At 38.6% G+C, this 26,881-nt stretch overlaps 2 protein-coding genes across 8 annotated transcripts; one reads left to right on the forward strand and one right to left on the reverse strand.

Moving 5' to 3' along the window:
- Window positions 1–346: 346 nt before the first annotated feature.
- On the reverse strand, window positions 347–12,367 carry LOC121246820 (U-box domain-containing protein 62-like). 7 transcript variants are annotated; one of them, XM_041145107.1, is made up of 8 exons: window positions 11,827–12,367; window positions 11,400–11,733; window positions 8,243–8,324; window positions 4,194–4,251; window positions 3,457–3,545; window positions 3,175–3,270; window positions 3,005–3,075; window positions 347–775 (listed from the first exon to the last, which is right to left on the reverse strand). In XM_041145107.1, exons 1-8 carry the CDS (start codon window positions 12,308–12,310, stop codon window positions 652–654), a joined length of 1,338 nt encoding a protein of 445 aa, XP_041001041.1. In that variant the 5' UTR covers window positions 12,311–12,367; the 3' UTR covers window positions 347–651. The 7 variants fall into 7 exon arrangements, 5 of the variants coding, with proteins under 5 accessions (XP_041001041.1, XP_041001040.1, XP_041001045.1 ...); XM_041145106.1 differs by having other exon boundaries at window positions 11,400–11,754; XR_005937167.1 differs by lacking the exon at window positions 347–775 and adding an exon at window positions 3,977–4,049 and having other exon boundaries at window positions 3,030–3,075; window positions 11,400–11,754.
- Window positions 12,368–17,536: 5,169 nt separating this feature from the next.
- LOC121245834 (WRKY transcription factor 55-like) lies at window positions 17,537–21,089 on the forward strand. Its single transcript, XM_041143713.1, has 3 exons — window positions 17,537–18,217; window positions 18,822–18,953; window positions 20,558–21,089. Exons 1-3 carry the CDS (start codon window positions 17,667–17,669, stop codon window positions 21,036–21,038), a joined length of 1,164 nt encoding a protein of 387 aa, XP_040999647.1. The 5' UTR covers window positions 17,537–17,666; the 3' UTR covers window positions 21,039–21,089.
- Window positions 21,090–26,881: the final 5,792 nt, after the last annotated feature.

Below are 26,881 nucleotides of genomic sequence, written 5' to 3' on the forward strand. Positions count from 1 at the left end.
TTGCTACCGAACTTACCATCTCCCGTTAGATTCTCTACAGCGGAATTACACAAATCATTACTCTTCGAGAAATTAAAATTTTGTGCAGTTTTTTTCGTTACTTCTGCAAATGCTATTTAATTTTTTATTCGTTACAAAAATAGAGATGGAATGATTGTTTTGATGTATAAACGTCTGAGGATTGACCTGAAAAGGTCGTCAATTGTCAGGAAGGTCTTTGGACCGAATAGTAACTCCAAACCCGGGTAAAAAAGCAGCATTAGCTGAATGAAAAGAGATCAAAAATATTATTGAGATCAGACAGAGTTTGCAGACCAATGAATTGAAACACACTGGTCCCTGGATATCATAAATCCACAAATTGATTACATAAACTTCATTTTCCTCCTATACACAGGCCTTACTTAAATATTAAATACGACAGCTCATCACAAAACTAAAGCCAAGATGACTAAAATATATTCTGTTCCCACCTCAACTCTCTTCAGGATTTCCCATACCTGAATATCATGAGTCGCTCTTAAGGAATACAATACAAAAGTACAAACAAGAGCCCTATTCCACGATAGAATCATATAAAATAATCCAAAAGTGGCCTATAAGTATTTATGTTTCCCACTCCAAGTTTTGGCCATTTGGTATGCTGCAACTCTAGAGCCAGTTCGGTGGCATCTTGCTTGACATTGACTTCGAGGAGGGGTCATCCGAAACCTTGGCTAGAGAACGATACTGCAATTTTACACTCTCTGCATTGTCCAATGTCTTCACAACATACCTATGGATGAGCAATGCGTCAGCAATAAAAGCAAGCTCTAGTAAAAACAAAAAGAATTTTGCTATGTACAAGCAAATTTGCGTACCAATCTGCGTATTAATGTTGTTGTCTTCATATTCTAAATTCAAATTAGCACTGTTTTCAATAAAATCTATTTTCTGACCAATCATATTGAATGGGTGAGCATATTAGTACGCAGAATCGCTTACAATTAGATTTTTCAAAACAAAAAACTCAGGACAGAATTCAACACAAGCAGTATTCTGGTAATTACTGTGTCCTGCTTTTGTCACTATTTAATTTGGAATGTATCCATCAACCGACTTTAAACAATTCTTCTTTGTCACTAAGCTACCGAACGTTCGATGATGAGTATTTAACTTCATTGACAGGTAAAAAAGACGAATGTAATGAAAGATATCATATCAGGAAGAGCATTTGTCTGAACCAAATTATCTTCAACATCAAAATAAATGCCAGCACAATGGTCACAAGTTCTAACTAGAACTGCTGTAATAACCAAGAATGTCATATTAAAGTAGCTATCATCTAATGTGACCAATCAAGTACATAATGATGACTCACTCGCAACTCAGCAATGTATCAAACCCAACTACTTGGAGTCGAAATATATTTCTTCTTGTAGTTCAGCAGCTTAGGGGTGGGCAGTGGGGCCCTGCACCGTGCTGCCCCGCCCCTGTATCTGGCCCCCTAGCGGGGGTGGGTAGGGCCCAACCCCGCCTTGCATTTCCCCCGTCCGGCACCTCTTTTATTTTTTAATATAAATATATAAATATTTATTATTTTTACTATATATAAATATAGTAATATGAAGTAGAACTTTTATTTAATACTTTATGCAAGTTGTAGTGTAGTAGGGTAGGGGTGGCAATATGTGACACGACCCGTTAACCCAATACGAACACGACACGATAAAAGCGGGTTAGGATTTAGCCTTAACGGGTTCGGATCACACGGGTTGACCCGATTGCTTAACGGGTCACTAACGGGTCAACCCGTTATGACCTGTTAAGAAAATTAAATTTACCTTTATACCCTTAGACCTAAAGGGCAAGGAGGACGCTCCACTTCCTTCTTCAAGTTCTAAATTTGTTTAGATCTGTATTTTAAATTTTTTATTATATTTGGGATTGTAACATTAATATATTTACATTGTATGTATTGTTTATTATATTTGGGATTTAATTTTAATAATAAATATTATTACAAATTGTGTGGATCATATTTGTTTGGATTGTAATTTTAGACTTGTAGTTAGTTTTTTATTTTTTATAGATATTATTTATATTTAAATATTTATATAAAATCAATTAAGTCAAACGGATCGTGTCGTGTCGTGTCTGTTCAACCCATTAACGTAAACGAGTTGAAATGGAATGGATCATGTCGTGTCATTTTGTGTCAATTTATTTATTATTCATTAACGGATCGTGTCGTGTCAACCCGTTATCTTATCGTGTCGTGTTCGGATTTGAAATTTTGACACAAAATCCTCAACGGGTCGTGTCGTGTCGTGTCAACCCGTTATCTTATCGTGTCGTGTTCGGGTTTGAAATTTTGACACGAAATCCTTAACAGGTCGTGTTCGTGTTGACCCGTTAAGTGTAATGTACATACCTTGACACGAAACGAACACGACCCATTAACACGATTTGACACCCCTTAAGTAGGGTGACCCTTTTATAGATTGCCTTGAAAAAAAAAAAGTCTTGCATTTAAGCAATGTGAAACTCTTGTATTATACTACAACTTATATAAGATATATACTAACAAATTTAAAAACTACATAATTTTTAAATTATAGTCATATTTACAAATTTAAATTTACAATTTGAATCTCCAAATGTGTCTTTGATCACTTTTAGACCTGTGAATAATTTTTGCGCCTAGTGGAATGTAGTCCATTATTGAAGTGGGCAAGGGGCGAGATGGATTGGGAGTCCGCCCCACACCCCGGCACGCGGGGCAGGGTACCCTGCCCTTGAGATGCAGGGGCGGGGGGCGGGGAGGGGGCTATCCCGCACCGTATGGTGCGGGTTGCACACCTAGGTCACTTCAACTTCGTATAGAGCTGTACCCTCCGAAAAATCCTTAGCATTGAAATTTAGAAAAATACATACTTTAAGCCCTAGAATATGCAACAAAGGGTCTCACCCAAAACGAGTATGCAACAAAGGGAAGGGAAACAGAAGAAGAAAAAGGTCTAACCATCCATTCAAACATTGAGTAGTTACAATAGCTTCACGTCCAACAAACCGCTGCGGTGTCCTCTTGTTTCCCTGATCCATTTTCCCTCCAATTATTAGTTTCAATAACATACTGAACAAGAATTATAGAAAAAAAAAAAGCTTCAACGTTTTATTTTCATAAGAAATAACCTTTATGATGACCCTGTCTGTCACTGCAAATGGAAACTGAACACCTCTACCCCTAGGAGAATCCATGAGAGTTGAATCACCATAACCACCCTTGTCCTACACGAAATAAAATAGACACTTGAAAGGAAATGTCAAATTGTGAGTGATCAGGCAATAGTCTCTCTCTCTCTCTCTCTCTCTCTCTCTCTCTCTCTCACACACACACATAATCACAGGCGCACTATCTCTAATGTCTTTAAAAAATTTAGGATGTTACGAAGTTTGAGGCATAAAAATACTAACCTGGTCAAACCTTTCTCTTCTTCTCTTGGATGAGCGATAAAACTGTAATTCTTCTTCCCGACGGAATGCCTGCACAGCAGCTCGCAGAGCTGAACATGTAAAGCCAACAGAAACAAAAGAATAAAATGATCAGAAGAAGAAAGATACCAACACTCTAAACTCGACTTAAATATACTTCTTTTTATATCCTTGGTTTGAGCTGTCACTGTTATTGATCCAAATCCCAAATCTTGTAACCCAATGAAACTGTAAGCCCATCATAATCACTAGGAAATAGCGACCTACTGTTCAAAAAATGATAATAATCATGGTTCCTCGAGAAAAAAGGAATAAAGAGACTTCAATGCTCGCTTCTAGAGCTTGGGCTCCTCTTTTCCTTCCTTTCTAATTAATCACATATCATCTTCATATATTATATTGTATTATAAATTCCTCCAGGAACATCAAGTACCTCCTCTGGAGCTTCTACCAGCATATCCAGACATATAAAGTGACTGACAAGAAACTTTTCATGTCGTACCACGACAGATAGTTGTTGGTCCGATAAAAAGGTGTCCGGCAGGCAACCTTGGGAGCATGAAACAGGTATTTCCCTTGCAATTAAGTCAGACATAATATGGGTGTTTGAGGGTTTGTAACATTGATTCAATTTATGGCAAAAGAAAAAATAGCTACAGATCACTAAAAACTGTAAGAAGTACATTATGATAATCTTCTAAGACAGGTTTTAGACTTACAGAGATTTGGAGCTATTGAGTCTTCTGAAATTGACACAGAGCAAATGTAGCAAGCTTTCTGAAGATGCATCATAAGGTCTAATCAAAATACTATTTGAAAACCATAATTAGAAGAGGTGGCTAGTACTAAGCTGAAAAAAAACATTCCAAATCAGGAAACTAGATGCCCAAGATTAATTAACCACAAACTTTAAATATGAAACAGAAAGCAAACACAGATGCTTGAGCATGAAGCAATTTATTTACTTTGATAATTAATGATGATGAAGCAATTTATTACTTGATATTGTAACACTGAGAAAATGTACCCAGAAAACATGGCTCAAAATGATCAAGATGCCACAAATTTGGTAAATGAAGTGCCTGTATTTAGGGGTGGGGAAAATAGGTCAAAATAGGAATGAGACTAGCTCTGCAAGGAGGGACAAATAAGAGACTTTATATTCTCCACTCACTTATATTTTACTTTTTATAATCTTTTGTTCAAAAGCCAAAGTTGCCAGTTGGTAAAGTCCCGTCAGTCCCAATACATCTTCGCGAGAAAAGCTTTTATTCAAACCCTAACTATCCTTCCATATCATGCCTTCCATTCTCTGCCTCACACAGCACTTGGTGTCTCCTTTGCCAGGATGACTGATTCCCGAAACTAGAGTGTTTCAAATGGTTTCACTCCTCTGTCATGTTCATTTCCGTCCTGGGTTTCTCTCCAATATAAAACCACTATATTCCTCTCCCTCTAGAGCCCATGAAACCCACTTCTCCTAATCAATCGAAATGATGCTTCTCCTCTGTTTGGCCGTTTCCAGTCCATTTACTGCTGAATTTCTCAAAGTTTTTGAATTTCCCATCTGGTTTTTTCGGCTTGGCTTGTCTGGGTCCATGCCTTCCATTCTCCCTCTCGCTTTCTCGAGAAAGTCCTAGCCCCAATCACATGCCGTGGGTTCGAAATCCGGGAGATCCACACTCAGGTCTCAGGTGATGACGCTAGTCATGGGTTCCTCTCTCTCTCTCTCTCTCTCTCTCTCTCATTCATTTGAATTCCGTTTGGTTCCTAAGAAAATTCTTATGATTTCCTGATTGGTTTCTATTTGCTCTTGCGATTTCTTGGGGACCAAACGGGACAAGTTGTTTGTTTTCTATGTGTTTTCCTAACATTATGTTATGTTTGTGTTATGTCTCTGTGGCTTCGACTCTGACAACTCCGATTGGAGTCGAAATCCGCTCCTATTCGAAGTCGGGACTCAAAATGACCTCTAACCCAAGTCGAAGGTCGGAGTTCACAATTCCGACTCCGTCAGAGTCGAAGCCCAGCCCAACCTGTATTGGATAATCAAATGAGCCAATCTTGCGCACTTTTCTTTTATCAGTAAATAAGAATTTTATTAAAATAGGCGAAACCAAGTACACAAGACATATACAAGAACAACACCTATGCATGAGTGTCTAAAGATACAAGGAAAGTTCATGCCATTAAAGTCTATTACAATCGACCAATGGAATAGAGCACCATCTCCTTCCAAGTCGACACCTCTCAAGCATGTGTAACAAAAAGTTTCAGTTTACTCGATCATACGCCTTCTCCATGTTAAGTTTGCATAATAACCTTGGAACACTAGACTTGATGCGACTCTCCAAGCATTCATTGGCAATGAGGACAGACGCAAGGATTTGCCGACCTCGTATGAAGGCATTATGAGGCTTGGAAATGATCTTCTCCAATACCGTACTCATCTATTAGCCAAAAACTTCCAAAGAATTTTGTACATTTCACTCACCAAGCTAATAGGGCAAAAATGCTTAATCTCCACCACTCACAGCTTCTTTGGAATAAGAGCAATGAAGGTAACATTAAGGCTTTTTTCGAAAGTACCTCATTCATGAAACTCAAGGAAGAAGCTTATGATGTCTTCTTTAACTACTTCCCAACATGCCTTAAAGAAAGCCATAGTGAACCCATCCGGACCTAGAGCTTTATCACCTGCCATACTTCGCACTACCTTGCAAACCTCTGCCTCCTCAAATGGTCTCTCTAGCTCACTTGCTTCATGGTGATCGATTGACTCAAAAATAAGACCATCCAAACATGGTCTCCAAGAGAATTGTTCCGAAAGTAGTTCTTCTTAGAAGTTGGTAATATGATCTGCAATCTTAGGCGGATTTGATGGAATCCTCCCATCTACTAATAATGACTCAAAGACATTGTACCTTCTATGCGAATTAGCCATGCGATGGGAGAACTTGGTGCATTTATGCCCTTCTTTTAGCCATAAAGTTCTCAATTTTTGTCGCCATGAAGTCTCTTCCATTAAAGCCATCCTTTCAATATCCGATGTCACCTGCTGTTTGTGAGTCTTCTCTTCTTCTGTGAGACCCCTCTCCTCCTCCATGTCCTCCAAAATTTGTAATTCGTTGAAGAGGGACTTTTTCCGGTGTTCCACATTTCCAAAAATCTGTTCATTTCACTTTTTCAAGTCCTCCTTTAGAGCTTTTAGCTTGCAAGCCAGCACATAACTAGGGTTGCCCTGTATAAGATAGGATGACCACCACTATCTAACTCTCTCAACAAAACCTTCTGATTTCAGCCACACGTTTTCAAACTTAAAATATCTTTTACCTCCTTGAATGCTTCCACAATCAATGAGAATCAGAAAGTGATCCAAACACAACCTTGGGAGCCATTTCTGGATTAGCTTCAGAAAATATGGTTCCCATTTGGGCGAAATGAGGAATCTATCAAGTCTTGACCAAGCTGAATATTCTCTATTGCTGGACCATGAGAAATTGCCACCAACTAGGGGAATGTCTAGAAGGTCTTGCTCATAGATAAAGTCGGAAAAATCTGCCAATTTTGAACTAGAGCTAGGACCTCCTACTTGTTTGCTTGGGAAGCGTGTGACATTAAAATCTCCCCCAATACACCAAGGAAAGCTCCATAGGTTACAAAGTCCAGCCAATTCATCCCGCAAGCCTCTTCTCTCAGTATTAGAATTAGGACAATAAACACAAGCGAAAGACCATTGATAACCATCTTCGACATTCTTGAAAGAAATAGCCACCATATATTTTCCCACACACTCATCCGTTTTTTCCACCACCCTTTTATCCCACATTACCAAAATACCTCTCGAAGCCCCCTTAGACGGCAAATATGACCACCCTACATGACAACTCCACAAACTCCATATTATGGTAAGGGAGATGAGTTCCATTTTTATCTATTGTAAACATACCACATCAGCTTTCCAGCCACGAAGCTGGTTTTTGACTTTGGTGCGCTTCTCTATCTCGTTCAACCCCCTTACACTCCATGAGACTATTGAGCTTCATAAAACCACCGATTTTTCCCTACCCTTTATCCCACCAAGACTTGCACTTCCTTCGTAATTCACCGAACAAGTGAGTCGCTTCAATTCCCTTGCCCTCTTCTTGTCTGAGTGGCATTTCATGGCCAAATTGGACTGTCCAGCTTCAATCGCAGCAAGTAGAGCCAAAAACTGGTCTTCAAAACCAATGCATGGGAGTCCTACACACATTTGAATCTCCTTGGCTTTAAGTAGAACCCAATCTCAAGCTAACGTCTGGTCTTTCAGCGGGTTGATTGAATTCAAAGGGGTAGGCTCGTCCCATTCCTTGAATTCAATATTTATACCATCTGCTACCGCCACCTCCTTGTTATTGTGTTCAGAGACTCAATGAGTGTATATTACCAAAGTGCCAGCCTCAGTTTGGGTATCCTGAACTCCCAATGTCTCAGTACTGACATAGTATATTAGGAGGAAGTAAGGTGTTCTCAATACATTTGTTCAAGTGTAAATCTCTCAACTCAATGATTATGCAAGAAAATAATGATTATCAACAGAATAATAAAATGTCTTTATGGTGTGCAGTCACTCATCAGTGGCAAATTTCTAAGCCAAAATAACCATTCTGGTGAATTTTACTCAACACCAAGTTTGTTCCGGGGGTGAAACAACACCAGTAGTTATGTATGACTTCCAATAATGCTGTATTAATGATCAATTCCAACAAAGAATTTCCCAAGAACTCACCATTGTAGTAACATGCTGTATACCACCACTACCAAAGGAATGCCCGCAAGGCAATATCATTGCATCATCCATAAGAGCTCCCCTGATTACGAAAAAAGTTGGTTGGAAGCATTAGCTATGATGACAGTCATTTAGAAGCCAATTCAAAAGTGGCCAGAAGACACATTGAAAAAAAGGAGCATGTGAACCCACACACCCACACGCCGCTAAATCCTAATGTACACAAAATCGCATCATATTGTCATGCAAGAGCTCTAAAAATTTTTTTTCAAACCATGTAAAGACTATAATTTAATCCCCATGATTGGTTTTTAATGCCCAATTGAACATCATAATAACACAACCCTGTGTATGAGAACAAAGCTTGTTTGGGTTCACCTACCAAAAAAAATGCCACCCGCTACCCCCACCCTCTGGAGATTCCTCTCTCTCCCTCTCTCTCTCTCCCCCTCTCCCTCCCTCCCTCTTCACTGGAACCCTAGCCAATAAAATTCTGCCGGTACAGGCCTAATGCTGCCACCACCAAACCAAATTTCCATCATCTCCAGCAATTTTCTCTCCCTTTCTTCCAATTTCCTTTTTATTTGTTTTGAGGTCTGATTGATACCATCTTGCATGTTGCATATAGCTAATTATACTGAATTTTGGCCTTATAGAAGATTTTGGTAATCAAAACATAGATTACCAAACAAGGTTTTGAGAATGACATTTCCATTGTTTCCAAAAAGATTCCAGATTTAAATAGCATAAGTGAAGTAACTCAGACTGTACCCTTTAAAGTGATCTTGTCAAAACTTAATCTGATTCGAGGACAAACTGAGCCTATTGTTCACATGTTCAAAGTAGACAGATCATAGATGTCAATTCCTTTTCAATGGCTAGTCTTAAACCTTGTCATGTGGAGTACTAGGAAATTAAACCCTTTCTTATGCAATGTCCAGCATGTTGTTTTGCTAAACCAGGAAATTTGAGTTTCTCAGTTCTTATGGAAAAAATTTCAACTTACTTGAGAGGCCATCCAGATTTTTCTTAAGGGGCAAAATAAGTGCAAACCTTGTTAAGGGCTTTGTAAAGGATAAAGGTTCTCCTGTTAAGGGTGGTGGCATTTTAAAGAATTAATGGGAACTCTATTTTAGTCGAGATGTTAATGTATTGTGCTCATTCTTTATTTAGGTTAGGAGTGGGTTTGATAATTTCAAGAAAAGTTTAGCTTTTGGTTTAGCAAACAAGCCAAGCATTCTTTAATGAGATTCTATAAAAGTCATATATCCTGATTATGAACTGTTTGGGTCAGAGCACACAAAATTGTCTCAAATTTTGTACATGACGTGACTTTTGATAGTTTCTTGTGTAGACCTTCTCAATGCTATTTTTTTATCGGTAAATAACACCTTGCCAATTGCATTGACCTTCTCAATGCTATTTTGGAACTACTTGTGGGGAACTTTGAAATTTAAAAATGCGATACGTTGGGACATGCTGATCAACAATGTCTTTGTGCCAGTGGATACCCTTAGTAGTATGTTGAGTTATGTGTGACCCTTAAATGCCTGTGGAACAACTTGATCCCACTCGTGGTATATTAATGTTTATCTGACCATTGACAATTTCCCTTAGCATGCAGTCCTGGATGATGTCTTGTGTTTACATTTATGTTGGCTGAAGAATGTTCATTGCTCACAGTGTTTTGCGTTGGGTTATTTATGAATTATTACAATTGTCATTTCCCCCACCCCATCAACTGTACTACTTACTAAATGAGTTGGAGCTTACTCTTTTAATTTCTTCCATTTTAGAATTAAAGAAGGATCTGTTACAGTTGAACGTTGCAGCTAGTGACGTGGAAGGCATTCGGCTGGAGGTTGTTAGAGATGTACAAGTATGGGAGTTTTTTGTAATTATGTTTGCTGATCAACTAGTTTCGTTTTATATTCCTTTTTTTTTTTTTTTAATAAGAGGTAAATTTCATTGATACGAATGAAATAGGCATAGCCCGTGTACACAGGAAGTATATAAAAGAGCACCTAAATACATTCTAGGAACGAGAACGTTTTATATTCCTTCATCAAGTGGCATTGATATAGGGATCTTTTGAATTAGTTGTGCAGTCTTCTGACACAGTACTGGGTTGAACTTCTCACAACTTGTTTTATTTTGTTAAATTGAGATATTGACTTTAAGCACTTGTAAATAAGGGGAAAGGCTAGTTTTTAGCCAGGGTTCTGTCTGTTTTGGTTTTGGAGCGTTATAAACATGCTTTTTGATAAGTGCGTTATAAACATGCTTGAAGAGATAATCATACATATGCTTATAGAAGAACTCACAAAACAACTTCTATAGCAGATAAATATGGTAATTTAATCCATGGGATTGGTTTCAAGTGCCCAATAGAACATGACTGAAGAGATGACTGATACACCAGCTACCATCAAACAAGCTCCACTCATTTAAAATCAGACATAAAGCAATTTCTTATAGGCTGGGGGCTGGGGATGAACACAATAATATTTACAAAATATTTTTCGATATGAAAACAATCTAGCTTGCAGTCAGGTCATAAGGAAAGCCAACATCTTTATGCACGAGCCTCATACCCCACCCCCAAACCTCTCTCCTCCGTAAAGCTTATTGTTAAGATTATAATACATTAAGTGAAGTATCATGACTACCATCGGAGTACCACATCATAACAACTAATCCCATCTCAGCTAAAACTAAACTTCAAGAATATAAGCAATATAGTATAACAATGCAAGGGTTGGCATTGTTTGGGTTATGCCATTGTGAGTGGTGGATTTTTTGACTAGTTGGCATGGTTCAGCGGGTTGTAGAGGTAGTGCAGAATTTCGGAGGATGATCCCCTTGTGTTTGTTTTGATGTTTATGGTTAGAGAGAAACGGGAGGTGTTTCGATGATCGCGAACATACTATGGGGGAATTTAGGGATTTTTTCATTAGCTCTTTTAAGTTTTTGGGTGAAGAACCTTGCAAGGGATGGAAATACTTGTAATGTTTTGTTTTACTTTAGCTTGTATTTAGGTATAATTACTTGTATACTTCTAGACTTGGAATAAAATTTCTTATTACCTATAAAAAAAAAAAAAAACATAGAGCACTCCTAAAAGGCAGACCATGGTCGGTCAATCAAACGAACTTACGTTATGGGATCGGAGAGAATCGCCCTCAGAGACTCTCCCGACTCGCTTGAAATGGAAACATCCTTTCTCCCACTAAACCCGCAATTGTTGTCCACAACTACTACCGCGTCCTTGTGCCCAGAAGCGGAGGCAGCGACAGCAGAATTCCCCTCCGTGCCCTGCAAATACTGAGAGTAATACAACTCCCCATCAGGTTCCGCAATCGTTACCGCATCGTGGTAACCCCCAAGCCTGAGGCTTCCCTGCTGCTGACGATTCTCGCTCGAGGAGTCATTCGCGGACTGACCCACGTTTCGATTCTTCAGCAACTGCTCTCCACGTCTATTCGGCCCTCCTACGAAACCCAAATTACAATCTGAAAAAACAAAAAACAAAAAGTTTCAAGTTTGGAAACTAAAAGATCGATAATATACCAAAACATACTTACCAAAAGTGGAAAGATGGTGCTTGGCTTTCCCATTTCCCAATTTATCCGTGCCACCATGCAGACTGCCACAGCCATTGGTAGTATTGGCATTGATATGTCTATCGATCTTATTGCCAGTGTTGTTGGTGCCGCTTTCATCAAGACCAACAAGTCTTTCAACTTCACCGTCACCGTCTTCGACCTCGTCATCGTCGTCATCGTCGTCGGATTCACCCGCGCTGGGCGTGGTAGTGGTGTCATTGGCGTTCCAGTCGCTGCGGCGGAAGTGGGGCCCTTGGGGGGGAGAAAAGAAGAGCTTCTCGTCAATAAAGCCGGTGAGCTCTCGAGTCCGCGGTCCTGGGTCGGGGACGCGGGGCTGGGTGGCGGAGCAATTGAAGCGCAAGGGCAAAGCTTCGTCTTGGAAGAACAGCTGGTTGGAGTGGGAGTGGGAGTGGGGGTGGGGGTGGGAGTGGGAGTGACCTATTCCTACCTCTTCGGAGGACATTTTTGGGTATTGGGGAATTGGAATTGCAAACTGGGGATTTGATTTTGAGAGGTGAAGATTTTGGGATTGATTGATATATATTTTCTTTTCTTGGTTTTTATTTTTATTTTTTTTTTTGAGCTGGGCTTGGCTTTTTCTTGTCCATAATTAATTGGAGTTGCGGCCCAATAATAACACAATAAGCTAAAGCTTAAAGAGAATTTGCGGCAGCCCACGCACGCACGCACGCACACCCCAAACTCCAAATCTATTAGTTGGATTAGAGGAAATCAATCACTTCTTTTGCTTCTCTCTTTCGTTTCGAATTTTGATCTTTGGGATTTTTTGACTAATTCTGAGGGCATTCCGTTTAATACTGATCATTATTGCAATACTGAGTTTAATTGTGAATTTTTTAAACTCAGTACTCAATTATCATATATAATGATGCACGTACATCCCACATTATTATACTTGTGTTATTTCATTAATAGTTAATTAGGATAAAACATGACTTGCTAAAAATTTATTCATTGACCATTAAGATTTTTTAAGCTGGTTTTTACCGAACAAAAGTTTAGTAAATTTTTGAAAGAGAATTAAGTTACATTTGAATATTGAACTGAGTTGAGTTGGGATGATAAAATATTATTAGAATATTATTTTTTAATATTATTATTATTTTAGAATTTGAAAAAGTTGAATTGTATATTATATTTTGTATTGAAATTTAAAAAAATTGTAATAATGAGTTAAGATGAATTAAGATGGGTTTAAGAACTTTAATGTATCAAATAATTAATGGCTGGCTCACAATTAATTTAATTACATGTTAAGGATAAGGCAGTTGTAGAATGTAAATATAAAGATAAAGATGAAGCCGTAGGAAACTAGAATTTCAATTTCAGTAGACTTAGTTATCTAGTTGTAATCTAGTTTGTGAATTTCCTCTTATAGGTTTGTTATGATTCCTATTGTCATCATACTTGTATTTCTCTATTAATAATACAGTCAACACAACTGAAAAGTGTGGTTGATATTTTCCTCAACATGGTATCAAGAGCCTAAGACTAACGTCAGTCATGGCAGATTCAACTCCACCTGTTTTCGAGACTCACGTCTCTTCTCTGTTTATTCACCCACCCATTTTTACAAACACATTCCCTGCATCCACTACATCCCTCCCCAACTTTACACCCATCAAGCTTACGAGAGATAATTACCTGCTATGGAAAGCGCAGGTTGTTCCCTATCTCAAATGTCAGCACCTATTTTCCTTTGTCAATGGATCCTCTATTTGTCCTTCCCCCATGATCACTATTGCTACCAATCAAACTGTGCCTAACCCTGCGTTTATGCAATGGATTATGCAAAACCAATTGATTCTTTAAGTTCTAAATTCATCTCTCTTCGAAACCGTCATTGCCCATGTTATCAAATGTCAAACTTCTCATCAAGTCTGGTTGACGCTGGAAAGAATGTTTACCTCCACATCCCGTGCTAGGTCCATGAATCTTCATTATCAATTAGCTACACTCAAGAAAGGTGGTTCCTCCATCTCAGACTATTTTCATAAATTTACTACCATTGCTGATACATTAGCCACTGCTGATCAACCACTCAATGAATTTGAGTTGGTTTCATTTTTGCTTGCTGGTCTAGGACTGGAATACGATTCCTTTGTTACCTCCGTGACAACCCGGGTCGACCCACTTTCTTTGGAGGATCTATATGGGCATCTGATAGCTCATGAAAATCGGCTGGAACATCACCACTCACCTAATGATCTTACTCTGGGCTATGCGAATTTCGCATCTCGTTCGCGTGGGTCTCGTGGTGGATGCAGCTCTAGGTGTGCCTCTGGTTTCAGTACTGGTGCCCATGGTTATGGTCGCTTTAATCTTGGTAAGGGTCGTGGTCGAAGCTCTAATTCATCCGAGTCTTGCCTTGTTTGTCAAGTATGTAACAAACCGGGACACACTGCTTTACGTTGTTATCATCGCTATGATGAATTGATAGGGACCTCGGTCACTACCCTAGACACCAAGCTTTCGCGCCCCTCTTTGTGCTATGATGACCGAACTGATCTTCCACTTGCTTGAAGGTGATGGTTATGGGTGGTGTTGAATTAACTTGGATGAGTGTTCAAAGGATGGTTCTAGGCGAAATGTTGGTGGGCGTGCATGCATGCATGCATACATGTGCAGAGCAGTTGGGCGATTTAAAGTGGTTACGTGGGTGGTTGGCTGTGGGTTGGCTAAGTGGGTGGTTGGCTAAGGCAGTTTCTAATGCTTGCGGTTACTTCCTACAAAGTAGGGAGGCGAATCTGGGGAGACAAGTGGCTACATCTGGGCGTGTGGCTTGGGCAGTTAGCCATAACCGCCGTGCTTGTCCCTGTCCTTGGCAGTTAGCCATAACCGCCGTGCTTGTCCCTGTCCTTTCTCCAACTTGACTATGGTGGCCTGTTGCAGGCTTAGGGCCCTTCAATGGGAGATTGGGGCTACCTTACGTGTTGCCCCACTCGAGTATAGCAAAATGATCAGCAAGCAAAGAGAAATACAATGCAATAGACAACAAACCAAGATACTGAAATACCTCAGAATTGCATTAATATAGGGGAAATAAAGATAACAATGTGTCACCCTGATTCACGGATTGTACAGGGTTAACCTTCTCCTTTGGGATTCACGTATTGCACCCAATGGAGCCTAAGTGTCAGAGCACATGAGCTTGAGCATGGCAAGCTGCTACATGGCCCGGGCCAGAATGGCCTGAGCGTTGGTTTGCATGGCCCAGGCTAATGGTGCCTGGGCGTTGTGCGTTGGTCAGCATGGCCCTGGCCAAGGCCAGGGCGTTAATCAGCAAGGCCTTGACCAAGACCAGGGCGTTGAGCGGCATGTCAGCCTGCGTGGGCATGCTGGGTAGCTGCACCGTCAATTCCAAGTTGGTTGTGCATGTGCGTGCTACGCTGGCGACCAGGCCATGCATGCGCGCTGTGCTCATGCATAGGCCATGCATGCGCGCGGTGTGTGCACGTAACCCATGCGTGCGCGCTGCACGCACGCACTAGGCATGCGTGCAGTCTGGCCGCGCTACGCGCGCGCGCTAGGCGTGCGTGCAGTTTGGCCGTGCGCTGAGCAGGCTGGTGTGACAATCTCGCTCGCGCGCGCGCGCAAGTTGTGTGCACATTGACTGTACGCTACCTGCTTGAGGGTGACCGTGGCCTAGCATTCTCCAAGGACTCGGTCTGTGGGCAATCAAGCCATGCCAGCAGAGCCTCCGATGGGCTGTTTGGACATGACAGGGTGCTTGTCAAGGCATGGCCCGTGGCCTCCTGCCTTGGGGTTTTGACAGAATCTTACGAACGTAATTCATCCTCTATGCAAGCATATTACACTGGTTCGTCTTCAGCAAGTGATTTGAACTGGTATCCAAACACGGGTGCTACTCATCACTTGACCTCAGATCTTTCCAATCTCAATATTACTGCTGAAGCATATACTGGCCCATATACAATCCACGTTGGAATGGCACTGGTTTGAACATTACACATCTCGACACTTCTAAACTTTCTACTCCTACACTTTCCTTTTTACTTCACAATGTACTTCATGTGCCACAAATTACCAAGAATTTAATTTCTGTTTAAAAATTCACTGTAGCTACTAATACTTTCTTTGAATTTCATCCATCTTATTTTTTTGTAAAGGATCGAGCAACGAGGAAAATTCTACTACACAGGCCGAGTAAGAACGAACTTTATCCTTTCTCCATGTCCAATAAAACTTCTCCTCCATCTGCGCTTATTGGTGAACGAGCCTCGCTTCCTCAATAGCATTCTCGGATGGATCATCTAGCTTTTAAAATTGTTCATCATGTTTTGTCGAAATTTTCTTTACCAGTAGTCGCGTCTAAGTCTAGTCTATCATGTTCTGCATGTTTAAGTTCTAAAAGTCGTCAGTTACCATTTTTTGAGTCATGTACTCATGCCTCGACACCACTTGAATTAATTTATAGTGATGTTTAGGGCCCGTCTCCTATTCTTTCTCATAATAGTTTTCGATATTTTGTTACCTTTCAAGACTCATATAGTCGGTACACGTGGTTCTATCCTATAACTTGCAAAAGTGATGTCATTACTATTTTTCACAAATTTCAGCCTCATATAGAGCGACAATTTAATTGCAAAATTAAATCTGTTCAATCTGACTAGGGTGGTGAATTTCGTTCACTATCCATATTATTGGCCTCTCTTGGCATTTCTCATCGCAGATCTTGTCCTCACACTCATCAACAAAATGGTGTTATTGAAAGTAAAACCGTCATGTTATTGAAACTAGTTTGGCTCTCTTAATTCATAGTCATGTTCCTCTTAAATATTGGGATGATGCATTTGATATAGCATTCTATTTAATTAATCGGATGCCATCACTCGTTTTTCAAAATCAATCACCTTTCACTCGTCTTTTTCACAATAATTCAGATTATTCTTTTCTTCGTGTCTTTGGTTATGCTTGTTGGCCTTACATCCGACCATATAATCGCCACAAGTTACAATCTCGATCCACTAGTTGTATCTTCCTTGAGTATAGTCCCAATCACAAAGATTACAAATGTCTTAACCAACTCACTGAAAAAATAATTATTTCGCGCGACGTTATTTTTGAAGTCATTATTCCCGTATCAAATTCAGTCCTCCACTGTGAGTCATCAAAAGTCTCCCGCGGCACCATTCATTATACCCAATTTAAAGTCTCCTACTTACCCACCTCGTGCAGCAGAGCATGCCTCGTTGGTATCGGTCCCTCCAAATCAAGCCCAAGCTTCTCCGGCCCACCCAAATAATTTTCCATCTCAAACCGCTCCAGCCCACCCGATTATTTCCCCTAGCAAGGAACAAATTAATATTAGCATGCATTAATTTCTCCCAAAGTCATGATATGCAAGTGCTACAAAGTGTGCAAGACGGTTTACGTGCCGTAGGACCCATGGAATCTTGACCATATATGGTTGGGTATGTTTGCGTATCCGTCGTCAAGAGGAGACCAAATGAACGTAGAAGTCGTCATATGGGTTAATTTTTTTAATTAATTATGGTCATCGATCGCTTCAACCACAGAAAATTCTGCCATGCTTCAAAAAAGTTAGGATTCAATACTAGGGGGCGAGGTCTTCCTCTGGAGTACTTGAAGGGAAAAGTTTGAAATTTGAATACCTCTGCCGAGTTCCGACCATGACTAAGTCATCCTTTCTACCGTGTTAAAAGAACATGATTTGATGTTGGAAGCTTGGACCAGCCATAGAAAGCGAAGCCCACCAATTAAAAGCTACGTACATCAACCCAATTAATGAGATTTCCCCAGGCTAGCTAGCTATCATGTTCAGATCTAAAACGAGCCAAACAAAGCAGAGAACAACCTCATCAGAAACCATGGAGGGCCGGATAGTATCTCTAATCCGTCATGGGTGTAAGGTAGCTAGAGAACTTGAATCAAACCTACCAAAATTGGCCGACCACCCAAACATGCTCTCCAAGTCCTGTGACGAGATCATAAAGGCTTTCGGAACCGCGAAGGAACGGCTATACACTCAAGACTCTAGTACTGCACATGATCCCGGGCACATGTACTTACTCCGTGAACCGCAGGAATCACAGCAGCCTAAGATTGAAGCAAGTTTGCAGGGATGGCTAAGGTCTAGTTACACCCAAACAATGGACGACATGTTTCAAATGCAACTTCAAGCTGAAAGGAGCCCCCCCTTCGATATGAAGGAGTCGGGTTCCAATGCCGTCCAGCTTGTTGCTGGATTGGGTGGAGGAGAGGTCGAAGGCTCCGCGCGATCTTGGAGCATGGGAGGAGATCAGCTTCGGTCCGTCGACCCTTCAGATTCTGGCATCGGTTCATCCTTGCAAAGACAGCGAAGGAGGTGAGAAATTCTCGCTTAGATGATCTACGTACGTATTTGACCGATTATTTTTTGTTTCACACAACATGATGAAATTAACTTAGGTCATCGATCACTGTTAGAATCTTCTTTTGACCTTTGTGATCAGTGAGTGACTCCTGTTTTACTCAGAAACATCCCTCCAAACCTGTTTTAATTAAGCAATCATACGTACGTGGATTCACGAGCTTTAGAAACGCGCAAATTACTGCCCAAAGGATCTCGGAAACGCCAAGAATTAATTTAAAAAGTATAATATTTACAAGTTTTTTTTTTTTTTTTTTTTTTTTTTCTCTTTGAAGAGTAGCGGTACTTGATCATCTACATTTGCTAGCTGTGCATCCAAAGTGTGGAACTTGTAATTACATTCTGACTAGCAGCCAAATATCCTTATGGTCGACGTTCGAGCTAATGATATTGAATCATTTTAATCTGGAACGGCTAATAAGAGGTTATAGGATTTCCTACTTCGGAAAAGAAACCTAAGTGGTTAAGACTTGACATGTTTTAATTAATTTGTTGTCATGACTTGAAGCAATATATATATATAGGACATCATGTTTATTTTTATTTTTTAAATAAGCAGGAAGGATGATGGGGAGAGACGGACAGTGAAGATGGCTGCACCTCGAATTGGAAATACTGAGATTCCACCCGAGGATGGATACACTTGGAGAAAATACGGGCAGAAAGAGATACTCGGCTCAAGATTCCCAAGGTATGTCTAAAATGCATGCCTACCGTAAGTTCACGACTGGCATGCAATATCTGGTTTAATCGGATTCAGGAATACATATATATATATATATATATATATATATATAGTACTGTTATTATTATTGACACTTTGAATTCAATTGTTATATATACGGCTTTAAATATTGCAGGTGCCTTTTCCTTAAGGTTAAAATTATAAGGCCTTTGATCAAGATTGCCACATTGTCAATTATACATATTAATGCTACCTTTAAATTAACTTCTGATCTAATTTCTTGCTGGACTCTTCTAATTCATGCTAGCTTTTACCTCTCTCTCTCTCTCTCTCTAAGACTTGACCATATCAACCTATATATATATATATATATATATATTCTAGAGTGCACATTGGTTATTTGAGACTACCTGCATTTATTCAAAGCAAACATGACAAGACTGTGCGCAATGACGTAGAAACTCAAATAATAAAAGGTAGGCGGCCTCTTATTGAAATAGTTACAACTTCTTACAAATTCGACTAGCATTATATATATATTCCCGACTTTTACTCACTCTTTTAGATCTTGTCATCAATGCTAACTACAATACTGTTGTTGCTGCTCCTGAAAACGCTTGATATCGATCAAATATATTTAGGCATTTAAAAAAAAAAGATTTCATTCAAATTAATCATGTTTGGAAAGAAAGTGTGTGTACGTAGCGAGTGCGGCAAAAGGTTTGACAAGGTATGTAGAGTACTGAAAACTGTTGAGATTTACTGGTTATAAATATATATATATATATATATATATATATTGGAGTTTTCTACTCATCATCCTTACACAATACTACACATCATATTTATTTTTAGTTTTATTTAGTTTTATTCTTTCTAAACTAATTGAATTTTTCTATTGATCATCTATATCCACCACACATTTGGTAAGAGAAAAAAAAAAGTTAAAAAACTATGTGTGATATGTGTGTGGTATGAGAATGATGAGTAGAATTTTTCTATTGGCAAACGATCCATGCCTCACAGTACTGCCACTACAGTAAAGACCAAAGGACACCCAAATTCATGGCCAACTTAGGATTTGATTAAGCAAATGCCACTAAATAACCACAATACAATTAGGGTTAAAGTGAACAGTTTTCGTGGACAAATATCTCCTAATTTATATAGTTATTTAAACTCTTGCATGTTTATAAATGAGTGTCTATGTTTATGTCTTCTTTTTTTCCCCTCTTGTCACCGCGGGTTAATTAATTAACTGATAGAATTAGATGATATGGCCCTCTAATTTATTTATTTTTTGTTAAGAGAATCTTCCAAACCAAAAAGACATAAAGACATTTGTAAAATCTTCCTACTTGATCTCTTTATTCCCCTTTTCCCTCAAAATTCAAAATCTAGCTGGTGATGTTTTGCTGACTATAACATGATGTTAAATAGCTATCATTTAATATGTGGCATGTCAACAAAAGGGATACAAAATTTATTTGTGTATTCTAATTATATATATTGTTGTCCGAGTAGAAATTCGAGTATTTGAGTGATTTTCACACGCTTTAAATAGTGTGCCATCGATGCCATTATCATATTTCTTAGACCATCTTTATCAGGAGTTACTATAGGTGCACCCACCAAAAGTTATACCAATGTCCAGCCAAGAAGCAAGTCCAGAGGCTCGATGATGATCCCAGCACGTTTGAAGTGACTTATCGAGGTGATCACACATGCCACATGTCGTCCACCGCACCCTCAATTCCACCATTACCCCTTACAGCAACTGAAATTACTCATGAGATGGCCCCAATTATAACCACCCAACCTCCTCAATCTAATTCAGTTCCTCTAAGCAAATGGCTCTCAATGGAGCACTTCAGCCTAAGAGCCGGAGCAGTGAGCAGCAGCACCAGTGGCATGGTGGTCGCTGGTGCTGGTGCTGGTGCGGGTCCATCCACCTCGCGAAGTGGCAAAGAAGTTGAATGCCCGGTTGCAGATATGGCCGATGCAATGTTTAACTCTGGCAGCAGTAGTAGCAATAGCATGGACTGGTTCTTAGGTGGCAAATGGGAGTCAGAAGACAAAGAAGATAAATAGACTGGCGGGGCTGGTTCTTAGGTGATTTTTATTTTTCTTTTCCACTGCACCTTATAGAGAGAGAGAGAGAGAGAGAGAGAGAGAGGGAAAAAAAAAAAAGAGGAAAAATATAATTACTGTGAATCACCCATTAATATTCCCAATTTCAATTATGCTATATCGGATGGCATAATTTATATTAATTATATAGGAGATGAGGTGCAGACAATAAGCTTTGTATGCAAGCCTACCACATGCACGTACGGGCTACACCAACTAACTTCTTGCAATGTCCAAATTTCAGGGATATATCATGTAATCATCGTAGCCAACTAACTTCCTTTTGTCTTTTTTAAGTAAACGAGTCACCGAAGGAAATGAACCATCATACCTAGCAACATCTATATTTGTTATAGCATCAGCCACCCCCTTTCACCCTCCACACAAGTGTGAAGAGAAAATCTTAATCTTATACCGAGAAGTATAAGATCAACACTTCTACACATGTTAACAAAAATTTTCCATCAAAGAACCACCTCATCCTTGCCATTATCATTTGGGAGTTTTAAGATTTAAGATTTTCCAAGTCCCAAAGAAGTTAGGGTCAATGTTGTTGAATTTGGAGTCAAGATGCTTCTCTCTCTCTCTCTCTCTCTCTCTCTATTGAGGTTAGCATGTCCAAAACCAAATTAACAAATCAAAGAATGGTGTAAAGAAGGCAAAGAAAAAGCAAAATATTAACACAAAATACCAGTTCCAATAACTAAAAAACCACTATTATTGTTCTTGCAAATGCTTGAACTCTTCTGTTTTTTTTAAGAAGAGGACGAGACTCCAATTTGATTGATATACCCTTACTTATGGCGAAGAAATATTTTATACAAAAGAGCAAGACGGTTACAACATCTGAAAATCCAAAACCAGACTCTTAAGAAAAAAGAAAACCGTTACTAGGAACGAAACAAAAATGAAGATACAAGAAGAAGCTAAGTGTTAGTACCCATATCAAGATAGCAAGAAAAAATAGTAAGAAAAAAGCAATCATGGGACCGAAGAACCATCCACAACCAGCAGAACTTGGGTTACCTTTTAAGACACCATCGATGTTGAGCTTGAGAGGTCCTCGAGGAGGGGATAACCAACGAAAAAGGATGGATTTTTTATCTGGGTGATGGTTGGGACAATGTGTAGATGATGAAGGACATAAATATTAGCAGAGGGTACAAGAGAACGATGCTTGATGAGAGAATTAAAGCCTCTTAACCACTTATTGATTTTATGAATGATAGTGGCAGCATAGGTATAAAAGTCCTCAAAACGAGATTTATTTCTTGCAAGCCAAAGTTCCCAAAGGAAAAGGGGAGGAAGAAGGTGAGCGAGTAAATGGAGTTGATCTAAACCTTTAAAGGATGACCACCAATGAGTGGCATTAAGTTTCCAACTGTGATAGATTGGTTTGTGTAGCTAAAGATAGTTGAGCAATGTTGCCAAACGTCTTTGGAAAGCTTACAATCGAGGAAGACATGATCAGAGGTATCACCATCCTCATCCGTGCAGTTATTGCATTTAGAAGCTATATGGATCCCACAATGTTGGATCATGTCATCAAAATGAATGCCATTAAACCATAACTTCTAAAAAAAAAAAATAGAAATATTAATAGGGAGGCATGGGCTATATTCTAAATGAAGGAGGCTAAAGAAAACGTAGCATAGTGCTCCCTAAGAAAATTCTAGGCAAATTTGGAGGAAAATATGTCATCGTTGTTGTGCTTTCAAATACGGATATTGGGGCCTTTTTTAATTTTAATAGGGAAGAGATTGACCTCATTGGCAAGGGGCTGGCCAATGAGGTTGTGGATCAAATTAAGGTTCCAACCATTTTGAGAATAAACATCTTTGATTTGTAAAGAGGGGTTAGAAATAATGAAACCTTTTTAGATAAGGGAACCATTGTCATGCCAGAAATTAATAGAGCCATCACGAATATTCCATTGACTCTCGTTGTGAATGATGGGAAGAAATTTGCAAATGGCTTTCCAGGAGCAAGAGTGGTCGACTTTAGCAGAATTAAGATCTAAGGATGGACCATCATTCATATATTTTTGGTAAAGAAAGGTAGCCCAATGAGAGTTGGAGTTAACGAATCTCCAAGCCAATTTACAGTGAACAACATCAACAATGTCATGTAAATTTATAATACCAAGACCACCTCCCGATGAAGGACAATAGATATGATTCCAAAAAATCTAATGTTTCTTATTGTTACCATTAATGTCACCCCAGAAAAAATTAGCAAAGACTTTGTGAATGGAATCAATGACATTTTTGGGAGGGTTGATGACCGAAAGGATATAAATAGGAATAGAGAAAAGCACGGATTTGCTTAAGGTAAGCTTGACGCATGTAGAAAGTAAGCGACCCTTCTAGCCAGCTATCTTTTTTTTGAATCTTGAGAAGGGTATAATTATAAGCAGAGGAAGGAATTTTCTCATAGGAAATGGGAGCACCAAGGTAAGCGATAGGGAAGTTTCTGTCATTAAAACCGGTAGCAGAAGCAATAATGTGTTTTCTGGATGTGGTGACTTTGTTATGAACTAGGAAGACACTTTTGGAATGGTTGATCTTTTCACCAGATGAGTCTTCGTAAATGGTAAGGAATTTCATGAGAGTGGAAAAACTGTTTTTAGAACCATTAGTGAAAATCAAAAGGTCACTTGCAAAAAGAATATGAGAAATGAGAGTGCAACCCTTAGGGACAGCATAAAGGGTGACATGACCTTTAGTCATAAGATGGTGAAGACCTCTACTTAGGAGTTCTTCACTAAGAATAAAAAAGAGAGGGAATAATGGGTCCCCTTGTCTAGGACCTCTACTAGAAGTGAAATAACCTGAGTGAGTACCATTTAAGCAAACAAAGAATGTAGGGTAAGAAAAACATTTATGAAATAAAGAGATAGTGCATTCATTAAATTCAAAGGAACGAACTACATGGGAGAGGTAAATCCAGTTGACCCTGTCAAAGACTTTAGCCATGTCAACTTTGAGCATAACATTATTGCCTCTAATGTTTTTAGCAAGACTATGAGTAAGTTCTTGAGCTAAAAAAATACTATCAGTAATGACTCTACATTCGACAAAAGCACCTTGGTGGGCCAAAATAAGCTTGGGTAAGAAGGTGGCAAGACGAGAAGCCAAAATTTAAAAAAAAAAAAAATCTTATAAGACTGATGGGTCTAAAATCAAAGAAAGTGGAAAGATCGTCTTTCTTAGGGATTAAAGAAATGAAAGTGTGTTTCAAGGAAGGAGGCAAGGCTCACCTCTGAAAAGATCTATAATTGCCTCAAAGATGTCTAGATAGATAATAGACCAACAAGAGGTGTAAAAAGAAGAAGAGAAGCCATCCGGACCAAAAGATGAGTCTAAAGAGATGCTATAGACAACTTGCTTTACTTCTTCCAACAAATGAAGTTTGAGCATCAAAGTATTATCATCATCAGCAACCAAGTTAGGAATTAAATCAAACAAAGAGATGGAAGAGTGAGTCGGAGAAACAGCTAAGTGATTGTTGAAGAAATCCACGTCAACTGAGTGAATAATCTTATGCTTAGAGGAGGAAGAACCATCGGGGAGAGTAAGGGAAGTAATAGAAGCCTTTTTTCCTCTTGTGAGCAACCATTTGAATTCATGTAGGTGTATTGGTGCTATTATCTTGAATGATAAAAGAGGGACGAAGCTCACCATCCTTACCCATAATACTAATAATAGTATCAATACTAGATCCATTCAAACTTTTGGTAGCTTTTGTTTACATTAAAATTTTGGCTGGAAGTTAGAGTATGGAAGAATAGTTGGTATCGAAGAATATCAAATGAGATTTCAATGAAAAGTGAAATCTTGAATTGTTAGGGTTTTCTAGAAATCTCAAGGATTCAAAGGTAGAGATTTGTTTAGATGGTATGAAAAGATTAGAAGTAAGAAACATTGAACTAACAAACGACAAAAATCATTGAAATAGATTATAAGAGAAAGAGACGGCAAACAGGGAAGTGAGAGAGATGGGGAAAGGAGGAAGACAGTGTGTTTGATATTAAAATGGACAAACATCCTGTGTTTTTATTTACCATAAGAAATAATGCGATGTTGATGTCTTAATGTCTTAATGTCTCATTGGTTGATGTAAATTTTCACTTTTACTCTGGTCTTGTTTGAAGAGGAACCAAAGTGTGAACTATCTCAAAAGGAATAAAAATTCAAAATAGAAACAACTATGTGAGCCCACAACTCAAGATACATCTAAAGAGGATGCTTTTAGTTATTGAACCAATTCACATAGAAAATACAAAAACTTAAAAAGTAAAAGTAAACATGATTTTGAAAACAACTATTAATAAAGTAATTTTTTTTAAAAAAAAAATAACACTAGAAAAATAGAGCCATGAGAGTGGGGGTACCCAGAGCTCAAGAGTAAGGCCACTTAGGTCATTGCTTAAGGCCTCACCTTATGCAAGGGCCCTCCAAAACTAAGGTCTCATTTGGTTATATAGTACAGATGATATGTTTTGTTAAAAGTTGAATAAAATAATTTTATAATATAAATTTATAATATTATTTTTGTTTTGAGATTTGAAAAAGTTAAATTGTTTATTATATTTTGTGTGAGAGTTTGAGAAAGTTATAATGATTATATCAGATGAGATGGTTTTGTTTTGTGTAACCAAACCAATCCTAAAGGTGAAGATGTTTCGTATTTTAATTATTTAAAAAACCATAAAATCTAATTTATTAAATAAAAATTTAAATAATTCTTATATTTTTCAATGTATGCAAGACCTATGATACTATATTTAAAATTTAACACAATGAATAATTTATATTTTTAAAGAATTTTTCTAAAATCTTGCTCAATTGAAGCACAAAATTTACAACAAAGTCTCGTTTTAAGTTTTTGTATTAAATATAAACTCAAAAGCTTTTATTTAAGTATTTTAAAAGTGACTCATTTAAATTTTGCCTTAGACCTCAAATTATATTGAGTTGTTCCTTATACCTCGTGGGGTTAATTTCGAGAACGACGCAAATGGTTGCCTTGTGTACAAGATTGAAGAAAAATAATAGTAAAAAAATCATAAATATACAACTCCTTTTTATAATTATGTTTTAAATTAATTATATTTTTTAAAAATATAACTTATAATTAATTATAATAATGCCATTATTTTATAAAATCCTTTCAATTTAAAATATGATTATTAAAAAAAAAAATCACTTCAAATAATGTTAAAGGTTGTTTGATATATGGGAGCCTCCCACTGTATTTTAAAAGAAAAACGCTTGTTGCAAGTGCCTGGTGCAAACGGCGTGCAGATGAGGCTGACGGGAAAACTACTCATACCAAACCCCTCGAATTTAAAATACTACTGGGCTGTGAGAGAGAGGCGATGAGAAAGAGACCGAGTTAATGAGAGAGAGAGCTGATGAGAGAGAAAGATTGAGCTGATAAGGGAGAGAGCTGATGAGAGAGAAAAACCAAGCTGATGAGAAAGAGAGACGACCCGAGGAGCAAGAGATAGAGAGAGTTGATGAGAGAGAGATGACAGAGAACGTGTGTGTTTAGAGAAATGAAATAATAATAGTATGCGTCTGACGTGGTATGGACAACTGCACGCCAGTTGTATCTAACGACTGTATATAGAAGAACTGATTTTAAAATAAAGAGTGGCACAGTCGCACAAGGGCTCAAGTCTCTAATCACTTCTTAAAACAAAACTAGATAAAATTGTCTTCGTATCTTGTTCTCTCTCTCTCAAACCCTCCTTTTTTTCCTTCTATGTTGTCCCTAAACTATGAGTAGTGCTACATACA

This window comes from Juglans microcarpa x Juglans regia, chromosome 1S (assembly GCF_004785595.1).
Source record: "Juglans microcarpa x Juglans regia isolate MS1-56 chromosome 1S, Jm3101_v1.0, whole genome shotgun sequence".
NCBI lineage: Eukaryota > Viridiplantae > Streptophyta > Magnoliopsida > Fagales > Juglandaceae > Juglans > Juglans microcarpa x Juglans regia.

Coding starts and splice junctions, on each gene's coding strand:
- LOC121246820 (XM_041145106.1), bottom strand. CDS start 12,310: ATGTCCTCCGAAGAGGTAGGAATAGGTCACTCCCACTCCCACCCCCAC. Junction 11,755..11,826: donor GCACCATCTTTCCACTTTTG/GTAAGTATGTTT, acceptor TTGTTTTTTCAG/ATTGTAATTTGGGTTTCGTA. Junction 8,325..11,399: donor ATTCTCTCCGATCCCATAAC/GTAAGTTCGTTT, acceptor TTTCGTAATCAG/GGGAGCTCTTATGGATGATG.
- LOC121245834 (XM_041143713.1), top strand. CDS start 17,667: ATGTTCAGATCTAAAACGAGCCAAACAAAGCAGAGAACAACCTCATCA. Junction 18,218..18,821: donor TTGCAAAGACAGCGAAGGAG/GTGAGAAATTCT, acceptor TTAAATAAGCAG/GAAGGATGATGGGGAGAGAC. Junction 18,954..20,557: donor CTCGGCTCAAGATTCCCAAG/GTATGTCTAAAA, acceptor CATCTTTATCAG/GAGTTACTATAGGTGCACCC.